Source organism: Anomaloglossus baeobatrachus, chromosome 4 (assembly GCF_048569485.1).
Source record: "Anomaloglossus baeobatrachus isolate aAnoBae1 chromosome 4, aAnoBae1.hap1, whole genome shotgun sequence".
Classification (NCBI taxonomy): Eukaryota; Metazoa; Chordata; class Amphibia; order Anura; family Aromobatidae; genus Anomaloglossus; species Anomaloglossus baeobatrachus.
This window is the reverse complement of record NC_134356.1, coordinates 519,704,284-519,725,466: the sequence shown is the minus strand read 5'-3', so window position 1 is coordinate 519,725,466 and position 21,183 is coordinate 519,704,284. Positions and strand designations below refer to the sequence as shown.

General features: G+C 47.8%; 1 protein-coding gene across 9 annotated transcripts in view; it reads left to right on the top strand.

Moving 5' to 3' along the window:
- PPIP5K1 (diphosphoinositol pentakisphosphate kinase 1) overlaps positions 1-21,183 on the top strand; it is a 316,383-nt gene that overhangs the window by 92,730 nt on the left and 202,470 nt on the right. For all 9 annotated transcript variants that reach the window (XM_075345881.1, XM_075345880.1, XM_075345875.1 and 6 more), the window contains 8 exons: positions 3,369-3,454; positions 5,752-5,906; positions 14,073-14,174; positions 14,260-14,421; positions 15,176-15,297; positions 15,731-15,832; positions 18,905-18,991; positions 19,279-19,354. In XM_075345881.1, the coding sequence (XP_075201996.1) occupies positions 3,369-3,454; positions 5,752-5,906; positions 14,073-14,174; positions 14,260-14,421; positions 15,176-15,297; positions 15,731-15,832; positions 18,905-18,991; positions 19,279-19,354 (892 nt within the window). The remainder of the gene's footprint in view (positions 1-3,368; positions 3,455-5,751; positions 5,907-14,072; positions 14,175-14,259; positions 14,422-15,175; positions 15,298-15,730; positions 15,833-18,904; positions 18,992-19,278; positions 19,355-21,183) is intronic.

Here is a 21,183-nt window from a genome sequence, read left to right as displayed (position 1 = left end):
ACGGATCCTTCCGTCCTGTTCTGGACCTAAAACTGCTCAACAAACACGTAAAAACCAGGCGGTTCCGGATGGAATCGCTCCGCTCCGTCATCGCCTCAATGTCCCAAGGAGATTTCCTAGCATCAATCGACATCAAAGATGCTTATCTCCACGTACCGATTGCTCCAGAGCATCAGCGCTTCCTGCGTTTCGCCATAGGGGACGAACACCTTCAGTTCGTGGCACTGCCTTTCGGCCTGGCGACAGCCCCACGGGTCTTCACCAAGGTCATGGCAACAGTAGTAGAAGTTCTGCACTCTCAGGGACACTCGGTGATCCCTTACTTAGACGATCTGCTTGTCAAGGCACCCTCTCAAGTGGCATGCCAACACAGCCTGAACATTGCTCTGGAGACTCCAGAGTTTCGGGTGGATCTTCAATTTTCCAAAGTCAAATCTGACACCGGCCCAATCACTGACATATCTTGGCATGGAGTTTCATACTCTCTCAGCGATAGTGAAGCTTCCGCTGGACAAACAGCGTTCACTACAGACAGGGGTGCAATCTCTCCTTCAAGGCCAGTCACACCCCTTGAGGCGCCTCATGCACTTCCTTGGGAAGATGGTAGCAGCAATGGAGGCAGTTCCTTTTGCGCAGTTTCATCTGCGTCCACTTCAATGGGACATTCTCAGCAAATGGGACAGGAAGTCGACGTCCCTCGACAGGAACGTCTCCCTTTCTCGGGCAGCCAAGGCTTCCCTTCAGTGGTGGCTTCTTCCCACTTCTCTGTCGAAGGGGAAATCCTTCCTGCCCCCATCCTGGGCTGTGGTCACGACGGACGCGAGCCTGTCAGGGTGGGGAGCGGTCTTTCTCCAGCACAGGGCTCAGGGTACTTGGACTCAGCTAGAGTCCTCCCTTCAGATCAATGTTCTGGAGATAAGGGCAGTGTATCTTGCCGTAAAGGCGTTCCAGCCGTGGCTGGAAGGCAAGCAGATCCGAATTCAGTCGGACAACTCCACAGCGGTGGCATACATCAACCACCAAGGCGGAACACGCAGTCGGCAAGCCTTCCAGGAAGTCCGGCGGATTCTGCTATGGGTGGAAGCCACAGCCTCCACCATATCCGCAGTTCACATCCCGGGCGTAGAAAACTGGGAAGCAGACTTTCTCAGTCGCCAGGGCATGGACGCAGGGGAATGGTCCCTTCACCCGGACGTGTTTCAGGAGATCTGTTGCCGCTGGGGGATGCCGGACGTCGACCTAATGGCGTCCCGGCACAACAACAAGGTCCCGACATTCATGGCACGGTCTCAAGATCACAGAGCTCTGGTGGCAGACGCCTTAGTTCAGGATTGGTCGCAGTTTCAACTCCCTTATGTGTTTCCTCCTCTGGCACTGTTGCCCAGAGTGTTACGCAAGATCAGGTCCGACTGCCGCCGCGCCATCCTCGTCGCTCCAGACTGGCCGAGGAGGTCGTGGTACCCGGATCTGTGGCATCTCACGGTGGGCCAACCGTGGGCACTACCAGACCGACCAGACTTGCTGTCTCAAGGGCCGTTTTTCCATCTGAATTCTGCGGCCCTCAACCTGACTGTGTGGCCATTGAGTCCTGGATCCTAGCGTCTTCAGGGTTATCTCAAGAGGTCATTGCCACTATGAGGCAGGCTAGGAAACCAACGTCCGCCAAGATCTACCACAGGACGTGGAGGATATTCTTATCTTGGTGCTCTGATCAGGGTTTTTCTCCCTGGCCATTTGCCTTGCCCACTTTTCTTTCCTTCCTTCAATCCGGATTGGAAAAAGGTTTGTCGCTCGGCTCCCTTAAGGGACAAGTCTCAGCGCTCTCTGTGTTTTTTCAGAAGCGCCTAGCCAGACTTCCACAGGTACGCACGTTCCTGCAGGGGGTTTGTCACATAGTCCCTCCTTACAAGCGGCCGTTAGAACCCTGGGATCTGAACAGGGTGCTGATGGCTCTTCAGAAACCACCTTTCGAGCCAATGAGGGATATTTCTCTCACACGCCTTTCGCAGAAAGTGGCCTTCCTAGTAGCAGTCACATCACTTCGGAGAGTGTCTGAGTAGCAGCGCTGTCATGCAAAGCCCCTTTCCTGGTGTTTCACCAGGACAAGGTGGTTCTGCGTCCGGTTCCGGAATTTCTCCCTAAGGTGGTATCCCCCTTTCATCTCAATCAGGATATCTCCTTACCCTCTTTTTGTCCTCATCCAGTTCACCAATGTGAAAGGGATTTGCACTTGTTAGATCTGGTGAGAGCACTCAGACTCTACATTTCTCGTACGGCGCCCCTGCGCCGCTCGGATGCACTCTTTGTCCTTGTCGCTGGCCAGCGTAAAGGGTCACAGGCTTCCAAATCAACCCTGGCTCGGTGGATCAAGGAACCAATTCTCGAAGCTTACCGATCTTCTGGGCTTCCGGTTCCCTCAGGGCTGAGGGCCCATTCTACCAGAGCCGTGGGTGCGTCCTGGGCTTTGCGGCACCAGGCTACGGCTCAGCAGGTCTGTCAGGCAGCTACCTGGTCGAGCCTGCACACTTTCACGAAACACTATTAGGTGCATACCTATGCTTCGGCAGATGCCAGCCTAGGTAGGCGAGTCCTTCAGGCGGCGGTTGCCCACCTGTAGGAAGGGGCCGTCTTACGGCTCTATTACGAGGTTTTACTTTACCCACCCAGGGACTGCTTTTGGACGTCCCAATTGTCTGGGTCTCCCAATGGAGCGACAAAGAAGAAGGGAATTTTGTTTACTTACCGTAAATTCCTTTTCTTCTAGCTCCAATTGGGAGACCCAGCACCCGCCCCTGTTCCCTTCGGGCTGTTGTTCTTTGTGTACACATGTTGTTCATGTTGAATGGTTTCAGTTCTCCGAAATTTCTTCGGATTGAATTTACTTTAAACCAATTTATAACTTTTCCTCCTTCCTGCTTTTGCACCAAAACTGAGGAGCCCGTGAGGCACGGGGGGTGTATAGGCAGAAGGGGAGGGGCTTTACACTTTTAAGTGTAATACTTTGTGTGGCCTCCGGAGGCAGAAGCTATACACCCAATTGTCTGGGTCTCCCAATTGGAGCTAGAAGAAAAGGAATTTACGGTAAGTAAACAAAATTCCCTTCTTTTTACTTAAAATATGCCATTTGGTATTCCAGTCTCCTCGATTAAACAAAAAGAGAAGAATGAACATTGCGTATTTTCATTTATTTGGATGAGGTTTGGAAGGGGTTTATTGTATATACAAGGAGACTGCTATAAATTAGTGGAATTCAGGAATTTAATTATCTTTATCTACATTTTTTTAAGTTGTTCAGACAGAATTGTGAAGAAAGGCATAATTTCTGTGTGCTACCATGCTATACTGATTATTGTATCTTTGTTCTGCAGGAGGGAAGTATATCGCATTTTACAGCAAGAAGGAATAGATCTTCCCCGTTATGCAGTACTGAACAGAGATCCTGACAAGCCAGATGGCAAGTTTAGATTCCACATTACATATGGCAAATACCAAATTTATCTGTGAAAGTTTAACTTTAAAAGGGTTGTCACATTGTTCATCAGGAGTGATAATCTGGATTCCTTGCAGGAGAGCGGTGTGGTCCTGATTGACAGTTCAAATCAGAGCCTTGGTTCTGTTGGTCCAAACTGTATATTCTCCAAAGCAGGTTTGTCTCTGTGGCATCAGAGGAGTTAAACAGCTCTGAAGGTGGCTGCTCCAGCAAGTCAGCTAGTTTCATAGCTGGACTTACAAGCTCTATAGCAGGTGTCCACAACCTGTGGATCGTGGGCCCATGATGTTTGGCTCTCTGCAATCTGCCATCTTGGTACACTAACTCCAGGTTTAGCAAACCGCTTTGAGAAGAAGGTCTCTGGATGGTGCCTGCACAGGCAGGATGATACTTCCAGTTAGAGGGGTGCTTGAAGCTACCGTATTTTTTGTTTTATAAGACGTATTGGATTATAACACGCTCCCCAAATTTAGAGATAAAAAAAGGTAAAAAAAAATGGGGTCTGTTTTATACTCCGATGTTGTCTTACCGGAGGGGAGCGGCAGCAGTGGTGGAGTGAGGTCAGAGGAGGCAGAGGCTGTGCTGGCAGCAGCGGCGGGTCAGTGGTGACAGAGGCGGCTTAGTAGTGGCGGTGGCTGGTCAGTAGTGGCAGCGGCGGGTCAGTTGCGGCGGGTCAGTGGTGGTGCCAGTGGAGGGTCAGTGGTGGCAGCTGAAGCTGCGGTAGTTGTGTGTTGGAGCAGGCCGGTGCGGTGAGTGTTCCAGTCTATCCTTGGTCCGGGCTTCAGAGAAATGGCGCCTGGAGCGGCGCTTGCGCAGATGGAGCTCTCATCCAAGAGCTGCATCTGAGCACCCTCTTCCTTTCGGCGCCATCATTTGAAGCCAGGACCACGGTCAGACTAGGACACCTGCCGCACAGCCACCGCAGTCCGCACAGCAACCCACCCGCCCGGCCGCACAGAGTGACAGCCAGCAGGCCGCCCGCACAGAGAGGCGACGGCCTCTGGGACTGACAGGCACCCGGCCGCATGCACCGAAAGGCACCCTGCCGGCCGCCCGCCCGCACAGATAGCCCCCCGCCAATTCACCTCCCGATAAGCTATATTCGTATTTTTAAGACGCACCCCTCATTTTCCTCTCAAATTTTTGGGAGGAAATGTGCGTTTTATAATTCTAAAAAATACGGTAAATGCAGCAGTGTTGTGAATGTATTTGATTCAAAAAATATATATATAAGGTAAAGTAAGAATCCTTAGAAGTAAGTTTACTTCCTATAAATAAGGGGGACACAAGGTTTGATGTGCCTTCTGTGAGAAAGCTTTGGTAGTCATTCATTGGGTAATGGGGGGACCCTGGATGTCACTCCTGGGAAGGGGAGGTACTGGATGTGGCTCACGCTCATCTCTCAGTGATGAATGTGACTCTCAAAGTAATAAAGGTTGGGGACCACTGCTCTTCTCTGTACTCATTTTTATACATTTACAAAACTTGGTCAATAACTTGGTCATCAAGCTTTTCCACCTTTTTTATTATTAGAAAGTGTCAGGAAAAGTACCAGGCCAACCCCCATATTACATTTATTAAAGGTGTGTGCCCCATTTATGATGATTGCACGCGCTGCCGGAAGTAACATGTACACGGACCTCATTGTGCCCCACTATACAGAAATCTCACACTTTGTTTCTAAGGGGTGCTTCACACACAGCGAGCTCACTGCCGAGATCGCTGCTGAGTCACGCTTTTTGTGATGCAGCAGTGACCTCATTAGCGATCTCGCTGTGTGTGACACTGAGCAGCGATCTGGCCCCTGCTGCGAGATCGCTGCTCGTTACACACAGCCCTGGTTCGTTTTCTTCAAAGGCGCTCTCCCACTGTGACACACAGATCGCTGTGTGTGACAACGAGAGAGCGACAAATGAAGCGAGCAGGGAGCAGGAGCCGGCGTCTGGCAGCTGCGGTAAGCTGTAACCAAGATAAACATCGGGTAACCAAGGTGGTTACCCGATGTTTACCTTAGTTACCAGTGTCCGCAGCTTCCAGACGCCGGCTCCGTGCAAGCGCAGCGTCGCTTGCACGTCGCTGCTGGCTGGGGGCTGGTCACTGGTCGCTGGTGAGATCTGCCTGTTTGACAGCTCCCAGCGACCATGTAGCGATGCAGCAGCGATCCTGACCAGGTCAGATCGCTGGTCGGATCGCTGCTGCATCGCTAAAGTGTGAAGGTACCCTAAGTCAATCAAACCTCAAATTAACATTTCTTTCTTCAGAGTGTAACCTAGTGGAAGGTGAAGACCAGGTAGAAGTGAACGGAGAAATCTTCCCTAAGCCCTTTGTAGAGAAGCCAGTTAGTGCTGAAGATCACAATGTATATATCTATTACCCTACATCAGCGGGAGGAGGAAGCCAGAGGCTCTTCAGAAAGGTAAGGAGTTGGAAATCTAAAAGTTTGAGATACTTAGGCTTCCTTTATCTTGTTAAAAATGACATAATAGAACAGAACCAGTTCTCTCTTCTACGTCCTCTGCATTTACCTGCACCATTAATACTTTCCTTGTCATTACACTAAACAATGTAATGAGGTCACAGTCTCTGTGTGCAAGGACACGTCCATTGTCGGCTAAGGCTGGCGTGCATCCTAGTTCACATGTCCAGTAATCATCTGTTTGAAATGGTTCCAATAAGCAAAAAAAAACCATCTGTTTCAACTGGAAGAAAAATGGCTATTTATCAGATTAGTTTTGCATAAACTTTAAATGTTTAAAAAAAAAAAAAAACAGATCCAGTTGCAGACCAATTTTTTGGTCAACTTTTCGGTCTTGCTAAGATAACTGATTGCTAGTGGATCCATCTCAAACAAATGATTACTGGATATGTGAACTCAGTCTAAAAGGGCATTTACACAGCAAGGTAATTGTAAATGAGCATTTTTTAACACGTTCCTTTCACAATTATTTTTGGTGTAAACAGGCTGCCAAATACCTGATGAATGAGCAAAACGCTTGTTCATCGGGTGAAATAATCTTTTTGCAGCATAAAAGATCATCGTTCTCGGCAGTGCATCGTCTGTGTAAAAGGACGTCCGCTGCCGATAACTAGCATCCTACACTAGTATAGATCACTCGGTGCACATCATTTACTTTGGTCTGCCTGTGTAACACAGAGATTTAAATGACCAATGATCAATGAAGGTTTCCGGATCAATGGTCGTATCGTACTGCTGGTTGGTCCATGTAATTTGACCCCAAGTCATATAGACCCAATGACAAACCTGTAATAAATGGAATTTACTGGTGACAAAGAAAATAAACCATATTCACGTGTCTAGTTTCACTGCAGAACAGTACTACTACATGAGACAATATGGGCACAATTCTACAGGGGACCATATGGGCACATTACTACCAGTAGCTGCTGCATTTCCCACCATATGTCCAGGAAGCAGAAATCTACGGCAGACACCATCCAATTTTCCAAAGTGCTTTATTTCATCATCATCTGCAGTTAAAAGTAGCGAGGAGAGAGCCGAGTGCAGGCCCCCTAATGGACGACGGCCGTTTCGCACGTCGTTGTGCTTCTACGGGTCAAATGCAATGGTCGAGACCTCACGATTTCCCACTATGGGCTTATGCTGGAGTCAATAATTTTTCCCAGTTTTTGTGGTAAAATTAGGTGCATCGGCTTATACTTGAGTATATACGGTACTTTTCTTTGTCGCTCCATTGGGAGACCCAGACAATTGGGGTGTATAGCTTCTGCCTCCGGAGGCCACACAAAGTATTACACTTTAAAAAGTGTAACCCCTCCCCTCTGCCTATACACCCTCCCGTGCATCACGGGCTCCTCAGTTTTATGCTTTGTGTTGAAGGAGGCACACATTCACTCAAGCTCCCATTTTAGTCAGCAGCAGCTGCTGATTGTATTGGATGGAAGAAAAGAGGGCCTCCACAGGGTCCCCGGCATGCTCCCTTCTCACCCCACTAAGTCGGCGGTGCTGCTAAGGTTGAGGTACCCATTGCGGGTACAAAGGCTGGAGCCACATGCCATTTTCCTTCCCCATCCCTTAGAGGCTCTGGGAGAAGTGGGATCCTAACCGGTCATCCATTCACTGGGACCGGGCTCCCTCCGCAGCCCCTGTGGGAATCTGCCGGACAGGAGACTTGGTATCATCAGGGACAGGGCCCTGCATCTAAAGGTACTCTGTGTCCCCTTGGGGACGGTGCATGGAGCGCTTGTGTCACAGACGCTGCAGCGGCTGCTGTATTTTTATGACGACCGGGACTACCGCGCCGACCGCGCCTGTTTGCCGGCCGCGGTATTAAATTTAGTCCCCGGCTTCATGCGGCCTAGTACCATAACTCCCGCCCCCGGGCCTGCCAGTCAGGGGTAAGGGCGGGACGGTCGACCTGACGTCGACAGTGAGGGCTGGAGCATACTTTAGGTGTCCCTCCTCCCCCCTCACTGATCACTGTGGGGCACCAGATTCCCGCACTTTATTAGTCGCCGCCCACGGCTCCCTCCTCCCCTGAGAGCTCCGGCAGCCATTTTTACAATCACATTCTGCCGGTGGAGGATTTCAGGAACGAGCTCTACAGCTCTGGGAGGCCCAAGGCAGGGAATCTGGTGGACACACAACCGCTTTGGGCGGTCGGTAAGCCACACCGGTCACCCGGTGCTGGTCCCCCTAGGGTGCCGAAGTGTGTGTATATATATAATATATATATATATATATATATATATATATATTTGTATACATTTTCTCTGTTCGGCCGCATTGTTTTGCTTTTGGCTATATACCCTCAGTGATCACTCTCCTAGGAGACAACAGCATGTCGTCCACAAGGAGCAAGGGTGCCAAGACACAGGGTTATTTTGCAACCTGTACCTCTTGTGCGGCTATGTTACCTGCAGGTTCCACCTACCCTCACTGTGAGCAATGCTCGGCCCCTGTTGCACTCGCTCAGCCGGAGCCTCGGGCACTGGTGGGACCCTCGGCTCAGGTAGAACCGCCGGCTTCCCCTGTCCAGGTGGCAGGGACAGAGTTTGCAGTTTTGGCTGAGAAACTCTCTGAGTCGCTTTCACAATCCATGGCTCAGTCTATGGACAGATGGTCTGCTAAGATACTAGAAGTCTTGCAGTCCAGATCGGTCCTTACACAGGCCCCGGGCACTGTGGGATCATCGCCCCCAGGCCCCTCTCGGTCTGCGCCGCAGCGTGCTCCTGGGGTGGCACCTAGGTCTCACGGGGAGGACTCCGGCACGGACCGCAGTCCCAGACCGGCTAAGCGGGCTCGCTGGGAATCTTCCCCGACTTCATCACGCTGTTCGGGGTCTCAGCTTGAGGACTCTCTGGAGGATGAAGCGGATGTCGCAGCTCAGGGCTCTGACCCTGACGTTGCTCTCAATCTTGATACACCTGAAGGGGACGCCATAGTAAATGACCTTATAGCGTCCATCAACCAGGTGCTAGATCTTTCTCCCCCAACTCCACCTATAGAGGAGTCGGATTCGCAGCAGGAAAAACACCAGTTTAGGTTTCCCAAACGTACACGGAGTGCGTTTTTCGATCACTCTAACTTCAGAGATGCTGTCCAGAAGCACAGAGCATTTCCGGACAAGCGCTTTACTAAGCGCCTTAATGACACACGTTACCCCTTCCCCTCTGACGTAGTTAAGGGTTGGGCTCAATGTCCCAAGGTGGATCCTTCAGTCTCTAGACTGGCGGCTAGATCCGTAGTATCAGTGGCAGATGGTTCATCGCTCAAGGATGCCACTGACAGGCAGATAGAGCTCCTGATGAAATCCATCTATGAAGCCACAGGCGCGTCTTTTGCCCCGGCCTTTGCAGCCGTGTGGGCACTCCAAGCTATCTCAGCTTGTCTGTCTGAGATTAATGCGGTCACACGTACCTCTGCTCCGCAAGTTGCGTCTTTGACTTCTCAGGCGTCGGTATTTTCATCCTACGCCATGAATGCCGTCCTGGACTCTGCTAGCCGTACAGCGGTAGCGTCCGCCAATTCGGTGGCAGTCCGCAGGGCCATGTGGCTACGCGAATGGAAGGCAGACTCTGCTTCCAAGAAGTTCTTAACCGGTTTGCCATTTTCTGGCGACCGATTGTTTGGCGAGCGATTGGATGAAATTATTAAGCAATCCAAGGGAAAGGACTCGTCCTTACCCCAGTCCAAACCAAACAGACCTCAGCAACGGAAAATTCAATCGAGGTTTCGGTCCTTTCGGCCCTCAGCCAGGTCCCAATCCTCCTCGTCCAACAGGCCACAGAAGGGCCAGAGGAACGCTTATGCATGGCGGTCTAAGTCACGTCCTCCAAAGACCGCCGGAGGCACCGTCTCCAAGGCGGCCTCCTCATGACTTTCGGCCTCCCCAAACCGCATCCTCGGTCGGTGGCAGGCTCTCCCGCTTTTGCGACGCCTGGTGGCCACATGTCCAAGACCGATGGGTGAGAGACATTCTGTCTCACGGTTACAGGATAGAGTTCAGCTCTCGTCCTCCGGCTCGTTTCTTCAGAACATCTCCGCCCCCCGAGCGAGCCGATGCACTTTTTCAGGCGGTGAACACTCTGAAGACAGAAGGAGTTGTGATCCCCGTTCCCCTTCAGGAACGTGGTCGCGGTTTTTACTCCAACTTGTTCGTGGTGCCAAAAAAGGACGGATCATTCCGTCCCGTTCTGGACCTCAAACTGCTCAACAGACACGTGAGAACCAGACGGTTTCGCATGGAATCTCTCCGCTCTGTCATCGCTTCGATGTCCCAAGGAGACTTCCTAGCATCAATCGACATCAGGGATGCTTATCTCCATGTGCCGATCGCACCAGAGCATCAACGCTTCCTGCGTTTCGCCATCGGGGACGAACACCTTCAGTTTGTGGCACTGCCTTTCGGCCTGGCGACAGCCCCATGGGTCTTCACCAAGGTCATGGCATCCGTTGTGGCGGTCCTACACTCTCAGGGCCACTCGGTGATCCCTTACTTAGACGATCTCCTAGTCAAGGCACCCTCCCGGGTGGCATGTCAACACAGCCTGACCGTTGCTCTGGAGACTCTCCAGAGGTTCGGGTGGATCATCAATTTCCCAAAGTCAAAATTGACACCGACCCAATCACTGACTTACCTCGGGATGGAGTTTCATACTCTCTCAGCGATAGTCAAGCTACCGCTGGACAAACAGCGTTCGCTGCAGACAGGGGTGCACTCTCTTCTTCGGGCCCAGTCACACCCCTTGAGGCGCCTCATGCACTTCCTGGGGAAGATGGTGGCAGCAATGGAGGCAGTCCCCTTTGCGCAGTTTCATCTGCGTCCACTCCAATGGGACATTCTCCGCAAATGGGACAGGAGGTCGACGTCCCTAGACAGGAACGTCTCTCTTTCCCTGGCAGCCAAAACCTCTCTTCATTGGTGGCTTCTTCCCACTTCTCTGTCGAAGGGAAAATCCTTCCTGCCCCCATCCTGGGCTGTGGTCACGACGGACGCGAGTCTGTCAGGGTGGGGAGCGGTTTTTCTCCACCACAGGGCTCAGGGAACCTGGACTCCGACAGAGTCCTCCCTTCAGATCAATGTTCTGGAGATAAGGGCAGTGTATCTAGCCCTAAAGGCGTTCCATCGGTGGCTGGAGGGCAGGCAGATCCGCATACAGTCGGACAACGCCACGGCGGTCGCGTACATCAACCACCAGGGCGGCACGCGCAGCCGTCAAGCCTTCCAAGAAGTTCGGCGGATTCTGCTGTGGGCGGAGGCCACAGCCTCCACCATCTCCGCAGTTCACATCCCGGGCGTAGAAAACTGGGAAGCAGACTTTCTCAGTCGCCAGGGCATGGACGCAGGGGAATGGTCTCTTCACCCGGACGTGTTTCAAGAGATCTGTTGCCGCTGGGGAACGCCGGACGTCGATCTCATGGCGTCTCGGCACAACAACAAAGTCCCGGCATTCATGGCACGGTCTCAAGATCACAGAGCTCTGGCGGCGGACGCATTAGTTCAGGATTGGTCGCAGTTTCGACTGCCTTATGTATTTCCTCCTCTGGCAATGCTGCCCAGAGTGTTACGCAAAATCAGGTCCGACTGCCGCCGCGCCATCCTCGTCGCTCCAGACTGGCCGAGGAGGTCGTGGTACCCGAATCTGTGGCACCTCACGGTGGGTCAACCGTGGGCACTCCCAGACCGACCAGACTTGCTGTCTCAAGGGCCATTTTTCCATCTGAATTCTGCGGCCCTCAACCTGACTGTGTGGCCATTGAGTCCTGGCTCCTAGCGTCCTCAGGGTTATCTCAAGATGTCATTGCCACTATGAGACAGGCCAGGAAACCAACGTCCGCCAAGATCTATCACAGGGCTTGGAGGATCTTCTTATCCTGGTGCTCTGATAAGGGTTTTACCCCCTGGCCGTTTGCCTTACCCACTTTTCTTTCCTTCCTTCAATCCGGAATGGACAAGGGTTTGTCTCTCGGCTCTCTCAAGGGACAAGTATCGGCGCTTTCCGTGTTTTTTCAAAAGCGTCTAGCCAGGCTTCCGCAGGTCCGCACATTCCTGCAGGGAGTTTGCCACATAGTCCCACCTTACAAGTGGCCGCTGGAACCCTGGGATCTTAACAGGGTGCTAAGGGCTCTTCAGAAACCACCTTTCGAGCCGCTGCGGGATGTCTCTCTATCACGTCTTTCGCAGAAGGTGGCTTTTCTAGTAGCAGTTATATCGCTCCGTAGAGTGTCGGAGCTAGCAGCGTTGTCATGCAAAGCCCCCTTCCTGGTTTTTCACCAGGATAAGGTGGTTCTGCGTCCGGTCCCGGAATTCCTCCCTAAGGTGGTATCCCCTTTTCATCTCAATCAGGATATCTCCTTACCTTCATTTTGCCCTCATCCAGTTCACCAATGTGAAAAGGATTTGCACTTGTTAGATCTAGTGAGAGCACTCCGGCTCTACGTGTCTCGCACGGCGCCCCTGCGCCGTTCTGATGCGCTCTTTGTCCTTGTCGCTGGCCAGCGTAAGGGGTCGCAGGCTTCCAAGTCAACCTTGGCTCGGTGGATCAAGGAACCGATTCTTGAAGCCTACCGTTCTTCTGGGCTTCCGATTCCTTCAGGGCTGAAAGCCCATTCTACCAGAGCCGTGGGTGCATCCTGGGCATTGCGGCACCGGGCTACGGCTCAGCAGGTGTGTCAGGCGGCTACCTGGTCTAGTCTGCACACTTTCACGAAACACTATCAGGTGCATACCTATGCTTCGGCAGATGCCAGTCTAGGTAGGCGAGTCCTTCAGGCGGCGGTTGCCCACCTGTAAGAGGGGGCCGTTTTCGGCTCTTTTTATCGAGGTATTCTTTTACCCACCCAGGGACTGCTTTTGGACGTCCCAATTGTCTGGGTCTCCCAATGGAGCGACAAAGAAGAAGGGAATTTTGTTTACTTACCGTAAATTCCTTTTCTTCTAGCTCCTATTGGGAGACCCAGCACCCGCCCCTGTTCCCTTCGGGCTGTTCTTTTGTGTACACATGTTGTTAATGTTGAATTGTTCCTTTGGTTCATGGTTTCAGTTCTCCGAACATCCTTCGGATTGAATTTACCTTAGACCAATTTATAAGTTTCCTCCTTCCTGCTTTTGCACCAAAACTGAGGAGCCCGTGATGCACGGGAGGGTGTATAGGCAGAGGGGAGGGGTTACACTTTTTAAAGTGTAATACTTTGTGTGGCCTCCGGAGGCAGAAGCTATACACCCCAATTGTCTGGGTCTCCCAATAGGAGCTAGAAGAAAAGGAATTTACGGTAAGTAAACAAAATTCCCTTCTTTTTCTCCTTTTTCCTCTTTTGTATTTGTTGCTTATATGGTATATCAGAGGTTGCTCCCATCTCAACACACAATAATCTTTCAGTGCAAACAGGCTGCCGATCACCCGGCAAAACACTTCTTCATTGGGTAAAATTATCTTCTGTGCTCTATACAAGTTCATCCATCACTCTCGGGTGCCTCAATGAATGCTCGTTATATACTTTCTTCTGAAAGATACGATACCCTTATGGTACAATGCTTAAAGGACTTTTTTACCAGTTTGAGCATATTAAACTAGCCACATCATGAAATTGTGTTTGCACAGCTGAATAAAACATTTTTTTTTTCATTTGTCCTCTCCGATTATGAGAATCTTAGCTTGTAAAGTTTAGCCTAGAATTTATGTTCCAGTTCAACTGGGCGTTACTAGAGATTTGACTCTTGTGGGAGTGTACTTTGTCCTCTGCATGAGATTGACCAATTATAAGCAGGCGGCGTCATGCAGGGTAGAAAAGGACACACCCTCCTCTCATTACTGATGTCTGCAGCTACTTGTAGGGATGCAGTAGAGCTGAGTAATGCATCATTACAAACACTTACAGATCTCATTTCACAGTGCTGTCAGCTGTCACCCTCCCCCCACAATGACTGCTATGAGATAAGATCTAGAAAGGAGAAATTAAAAACTAAAAAAAAACCTGCATTTTACTCAGCTCTATGGCTGCTATTCCATTATTTGGCCATTTAGCATGGTCAAACTGATGAAAGGTTCACGTTAATGTTTAGTATTTTATAGGAGGTTTATCTTGGTTATTGTTTTTCAGATTGGCAGTCGTAGCAGTGTGTATTCTCCAGAGAGCAGTGTTAGAAAAACTGGGTCTTATATTTATGAAGAATTTATGCCCACTGATGGCACTGATGTGAAGGTATGAATTAATTCTTACCTCTTGCTTTTAGTTATTCTGAAAGTGATGACAACCTGAATAATAGTAATGATTACATGTTATTTAGGTGTATACAGTTGGTCCTGATTATGCCCATGCAGAGGCCCGCAAGTCTCCAGCTTTGGATGGGAAAGTGGAGCGTGACAGTGAGGGGAAGGAAATCCGTTATCCAGTCATGTTGACTGCCATGGAGAAGCTGGTCGCTCGTAAAGTCTGCTTGGCCTTTAAGGTAGTACATTATATCCAATTATGTTTTTATCTGGCGTGATGACCTGAAAGATTGGAACAATCGCCTAAAAATGCCTGATGTCTAAGGAAGCACAACTGACCATCTGCGACATAAGATGGCAGCAGGCCAAATTTTCCATCAGGATCCAGGGGATTTAACCTACATATTTGACTTTTAGTTACATTTGTTATGGTTGGCCAGTGGAGTCCAAATTATTGGCCCATACGGTAGTACACAGAATTAATACCTCCCAAGTTATTGACTTACTGGGGATGCGCCTTCTTGGTTACATATATTTTACTGAATGGACTTCATAGTTATTATACCAGTTGTGCAGTTTATAGGTAGCTTGTACATTAAAGGGATGTATTCTCATCTGTCCATAGACTATGCCATAAATATCTGATAGATACAGGTCGTAACAATGGGATCTGGTGCATGGTCCTCTATCACTCATGCCTGGCAGTAGACAGGAGGCCGTTCAGGATTTTTTGGAACTATCTACAGGGCCTCATTTTGCAGATAGATGCTGATTCCATCGGAGTGACCCCCATATATCACATATTCATTGTACAGCTTATGGATATTCTGTAAAGCTTCCCTATTGTATAAAAAGCAGCAGTGCATAAGACTCCACACTTGGTCCAGCCATGTTTTCGCTTGCCTAAGGTCTGATTACCAGAATATAATTTTAATTTATCATTATTAAGCTTAGCAGCAGTTCATCTATATCTGAATATATTTCTATTTTCAGCAAACTGTCTGCGGCTTCGACTTGCTGAGAGCCAATGGTCATTCTTTTGTTTGTGACGTCAACGGTTTCAGTTTTGTAAAGAACTCTATGAAGTACTATGATGACTGTGCCAAAATCCTGGGGTAGGTTTAGGTTTCTAGCCTTCTGCTTATGAGCTGATATTGAAAAGTATAAGCTTCATCCAACATTTTGTATTTTGCACAAAGAAGGATCTGAGAACAGTCATTGCCAGCGCCTGCTATGTGACCCCCGATGGTTGCAGTGCGCTCTCAGGGCTTTACTTCAGGCCGTATTATTACAAATTCTGCTTTTAAAACTCTGTCCTGTCTGGTATTTCTGCACACAGACAATACTAATGCCATGTAAAAGTATTTTACACTAGTGATGTCTGTAAACAGTGATTTTAGAATGCGCCATAACAACATTTAGCTGATATAATGTATGTTTATATTTATAGTGAACATTTCTATAAATGCGTCTGTAAGCATAACAAGAAATGGGGAGAATGGATGAATAAGAAAAGAAATAAACAAGTTCTTATGTGCTTTATTTTAGGAATATAATAATGAGGGAACTTGCTCCGCAGTTCCACATCCCATGGTCCATCCCAACAGAGGCAGAAGATATACCTATTGTACCAACTACATCTGGCACAATGTGAGTGGCATGATACCTGTTGTTGGCTTGGTTAGGCCACAGTTAGCCAGGATTCTATGGTACTTCTTTCCCAAAAAGTAACGTCAGTCTTGTTTTTGTCTTTAAAGAATCCATACACATTACAAGACAGTTGGCCAAGTCTTCTGTACTTGGCTGGATTGTCCGACTTTCCTATGTATATGCAGACCTCCCGACTAATTGACAGTTGAAGGAAAGGTTAAGCCTATTTTTTTTTTCTTATTCTCAGGGGAGATAAGCGGTCACGACAGATGTCTGGCAGCAGCTTGCTCCCTTCTCACCTTTAAGAATACCACTTAAGGCCTCATTCAGACGTCCATTTTTCACGTTTGTGTTCTATCCCTGATTTTCACGGATAGCACATGTCCTTATTATAGGCTATGGGGCTGTTCCTATGTCTGGTTTTTTTTTTGCTGACCATTTGTCTATGCAGAAATCCCGGAGAAATGTTTGTTTTTGTTATCGGCATCACAGATGAAAACCAGCTATTAAAGTCTATGGGTTCATGAAACCATAGAGAGCAAGCAAGTGGCATCAGTGCGCAGTCTGTGCACTGTTCATGATTATCAACGGAAAGGATAGGAGAAGATGTGTAATTTATTTATATATCCATATGTGAAAAACACTGATGGCACTCGGATCCAAAACAGACATCTACTGTACCTATCGGTACAAACAGAGCATCCATGTGGAAAAGCTGTTGGCCGATTGCTGTTCAAGGGGTATGAGCACCACAGCCCATGTTGAGTATTTGGTGAGTTTTTACCTCAGTATTTGTAGCCAAAACCAGGAGTGGAACAGTCAGAGGAAAAGTATAATAGAAACATGACACCACTTCTGTATTTATCACCCACTCCTGGTTTTAGCTACAAATACTGAGGTAAAGAACTCACCAAACACTCAATGTGTGCACCCGGCCTTAAGCTGGGTTTACACACTGCAACATCGCAAAGGACATCGCTGTAACGTCACCGGTTTTGTGACGTAACAGCGACCTCCCTAAGTCTCTGCTAAGTCGCTGGTGAGCAGTCAAACAGGCAAACCTGGCCAACAACGCAACAGCGATCCGGACCTGCAGAGCGACCTAGCTGGTTGTTGGGGACGTTGATAAGCAGCCTTTTGAAAGGGAAGTTGCTAACAAAGTCGCTGCAAAGTCTTTCACACACTGAAACTTTCCAGCGATGCATGCTGCACAGCGGGAAACAAAGGACCTAGGAATGGTCCTGAACGATTTGTAACGATTACAACTTCACAGCAGGGGCCGGGTCGCTGATAGGTTTCACACACTGCAACATCGCAAACAACATCGCTATTGCGTCACAAAACCGGTGACGTTACAGCGATGTCGTTTGAGATGTTGCAGTGTGTAAACCCAGCTTTACACTCTATGAAGACCCTCAATGAATTCTGAGATATCTTTGACTGGCAGCCTCCAGGTAAATTAGATGACCCAGGACTCCATGTAGGTGGAGATGTCGCCTGGCTAAGGATAGGCCATCAATGTTTAAGTCCCAGACAACAGGTTTTGTAAATTTGTTCACATCTTATTAAACTCTTATCCGGTAGTGAAGCATGAATCTGTGAGCTCTGTGAAAATGCAAATGCAATCGTGTTCGGGAGAAAATCATTTGTTTGGGTAGTATCTGGCTCTATTTGCTGCACAGTTTGACAAGTTTAGAAAATGTGGATTTCCACTACGACTCCTGCAGTGATAGGACATATTTTAATAATGGGGCATCCTGATACCCTTTAACCCCTTAACGACCGCAGGCAGTAAAGTTACGTCCTAGTGGTCATAGTGTTAATCTTTCCCACTTGCTGCCGGGAGCCGGGGGTGATCGGCGCACATCTCAGCTAATTTGTACAGCTGACGTGTGCCTGCTAGGGACGAGCGGAATCGCTATCCACCCATGCCTTTTAACCCCTTAATGGTACTGTCAAGATGTGACAACGCTATATTAACGGTGATAGCGGTAGTTTCATACTCACCACCCGATACCAGAAGTCACGTGACGTGATCACATGGATCCAGTGGTTGTCATGGTAGCACAGGGTCATGTGATGACTCCTATGCTCACATGACTCAGATCCTGTAAGAAACAACCGAGTAGTGCTTGTTACAAGAGATGATCATTTCTCCCGGTCTGAGTGAGGAGAAAAGAATCAGCAATCAGACTGTTGATCATTATAGGCCCCCTAGTAAAATAAAAAAAAAAAATTAAAAAAAGTTTTAAAAAATAATAAAATACCTAAAAGTTCAAATCCCTTTTGCCCCATTGAAAAATGAAAGGGTTAAAAAAAATACACATATTTGGTATCGTCGTGTTCAGAAATGCCCGATCTATGAAAATATAAAATAAATTATTCTGATCAGTAAACGGCGTAGCAACAAAAAATTCCGAACTGCAAAATTACGTTTTTTGGTTGCACAAATTGTGCGCTAAATGCAATAACAGCGATCAAAATGTAGCATCTGCGCAAAAATGGTACGGTTAAAAACATCAGCTCGAGACGCAAAAAATAAGCAGTCACTGAGCCATAGATCCCGAAAAATGACAATGCTATGGGTCGCAGAAAATGGTTCAAAACGTACGCCACTTTTTCGGACAAACGTCAGATTTTTTATTTAACCCCTTAGATAAAACAAAAACCTATACTTGTTTGGTGTCTTCGAACTTGTACCGACCTGAGGCATCACACTGACACATCAGTTTTACCATATAGGGAACACGGTGAATAAAATATCTCAAAAAACAATAGTGCAGTCGCACTTTTTTTTGCAATTCTTCTGCATTTGGAATTTTTTTTGCTGTTTTCCAGTACACGATATGGTAAAACTCATGGTTTCATTCAAAAGTACAACTCATTCTGCAAAAAACGAACCCCCACATGGCCACAGTGACTGAAAAATAAAAAAGTTATATCTCTCGGAAGAAGAATGGCGAAAAAGAAAACGTAAAGTGCGAAATCAGCCAGTCGTGAAGGTGTTAAAACCTTTGGAACATAAGTCTACTAATTGTTCTGAATGTAATACTCACCTTTTCAATTATTCAGGATGGAGTTGCGATGTGTAATTGCAATAATTCGTCATGGTGATAGGACGCCAAAGCAAAAAATGAAGATGGAGGTTCGCCATGCCAGGTAATGGCAAAATGTGCTTGATTTGCAAATTCTGTTTTTTTTTCTCTTCTTGTACATGCAATGGTGGTTCTTCCTAATTTAGGATAAGGGTATTTGAGGGTTACTGAAGAAACTGTGGGCAGCAAAGAAATAGCTGGTGGAGGAAGGGTGAAGTAGATGGACCTTGGTCATTTTTCAACCTATGTAACTATGTATATAGCTTTCTGTGTGCAGGGAAAGACTCATCAGTAACTTTCTTATAATGATTATTTTTATTACATGTATCTTGTATTTTTCTTTGCTTTCAGATTCTTTGAATTATTTGAACATCACGACGGTTACAAAACAGGAAAGCTAAAACTAAAGAAGCCGGAACAACTACAGGTATGTTAGCTATTAGAAAACACATTATGCGTGTGTATAATATCAGTCTAACCTACAGAAGTTGAGTTCTGTGTATAATAAGGTATTGTGTGCAGCAGTAATGCAATCCAGAATGTCTTCACAGAGTTTAAATAAAGCTTTGTATAGTAAGCAGTCCCTCCTGCTATCAGCCCCATCAGAAAATATCGTGCCAATTGGCTCTTAGTAGCCATCAAAGAATTCAGTGGTCTCATAACTAACTAAATGTAGAATAACGCTTACGTAAGATACTTTACTGCTGTTCTCTCACTATTGGTGTATTTCAGTGTTTTAGGCTACATGCGCACGCTGCGGTTTTTGTCGCATTTCTTGGTCCAGTTTTGTTCTCAGAACTTTCTGACATTTGACTTCCAAGCAAAGTCTATGAGAAGTCAGATTTGCTGTGCGCACCTTGCAGTTTATTTGTCAGCTTTTTTTTGACAAACGTTTGTGACAAAAAAGAAGCAGCCTGTTCATTCTTTCTTGTGTTTTTGTCAACATCTGTCAGCCAATGAAATCAATGAGGGCATCAAAAGATAAAAATATATATATATATATATATATATATATACACCGTATTTTTCCGCTTTATAAGACGCACCTGATTATAAGACGCACCCCCAAATTTGGTGAAGGAAAAAAGAATTTTTTTTTTAATGTTAAATGGGCTTCATCCTATAATGCCAGTGTCCCTCTAACAAATCATTTAGGGTATATGTCCCTCATAGCCCCCCATCCTAAAATTAGCCCCCCCTAATCTGGATATGGCCCCCTTATATTGAATATAGCCCCCTTGTGATGGCACACGTTCCCCTGTGCTGCCCATGGCCCCTATAGATCGCACAAGTCCCCCTGTGTTAGATATGGCCCCCATAGTGCTGCCCATGGCCCCTATATAGATCGCACAAGTCCCCCTGTGTTAGATATCGCCCCCATGGTGCTGCCCATGGCCCCTATATATCGCACAAGTCCCCCTGTGTTAGATATCGCCCCCATAGTGCTGCCCATGGCCCCTATATAGATCGCACAAGTCCCCCTGTGTTAGATATCTCCCTCATAGTGCTGCCCATGGCCCCTATAGATCGCACAAGTCCCCCTGTGTTAGATATTGCCCCGAGGCTGCTGCCCATAGTAAAATAAAACACTCTTTCCTTACCTCCTGCAGCGCTGATCTCCCTCCTGTCTCCCTCCGTGCTTCTTCGTGCTGGTCATGTGATCGGCAGAGCAGAGTGATCTCATCTCTGCATGCCTGATCACAGTGGAAGCAGGGACACCGGAGAGAAACGCTGGAGGGGGTAAGTAAAGCTTTTTTATTTTAGAATGAGTAACAGCATGGGGGCCATATCTAACACAGGGGGGGCATGTGCCATCACAGGGGGGCGCAGGGACAAATAATATGCACCGCTCCCCCAGCCCGTCACTGCGGTGCGATTTCAGCACCACCGGTGATGGACAGCGGCTGTGCATATTATATGAGCGGGAGCAGGAGATCGAAGCGTTCACCCCCGTATATTCGGCTTATAAGACGCACCCCCTACTTTCCCCCAAAATTTGGGGGAACAAAAGTGCGTCTTATAAAGCGAAAAATACGATATAGATATATATATACATATGTGTACACAATATATAGTTATATAAAAATAACTAATTAAAAAAAAAGACATAGCGCTCCACAGTATTTTTGATTCTCAGTGCAGATAAAGCGGACGGCTGCGGGGCTGCCACCCCCATCTGTCTGGCTTTACCTTGGCTGGCAATCAAAATACAGGAGGCCCATTTTTTTTTTTTTTTTTTTTTAAATTATTTAAGAA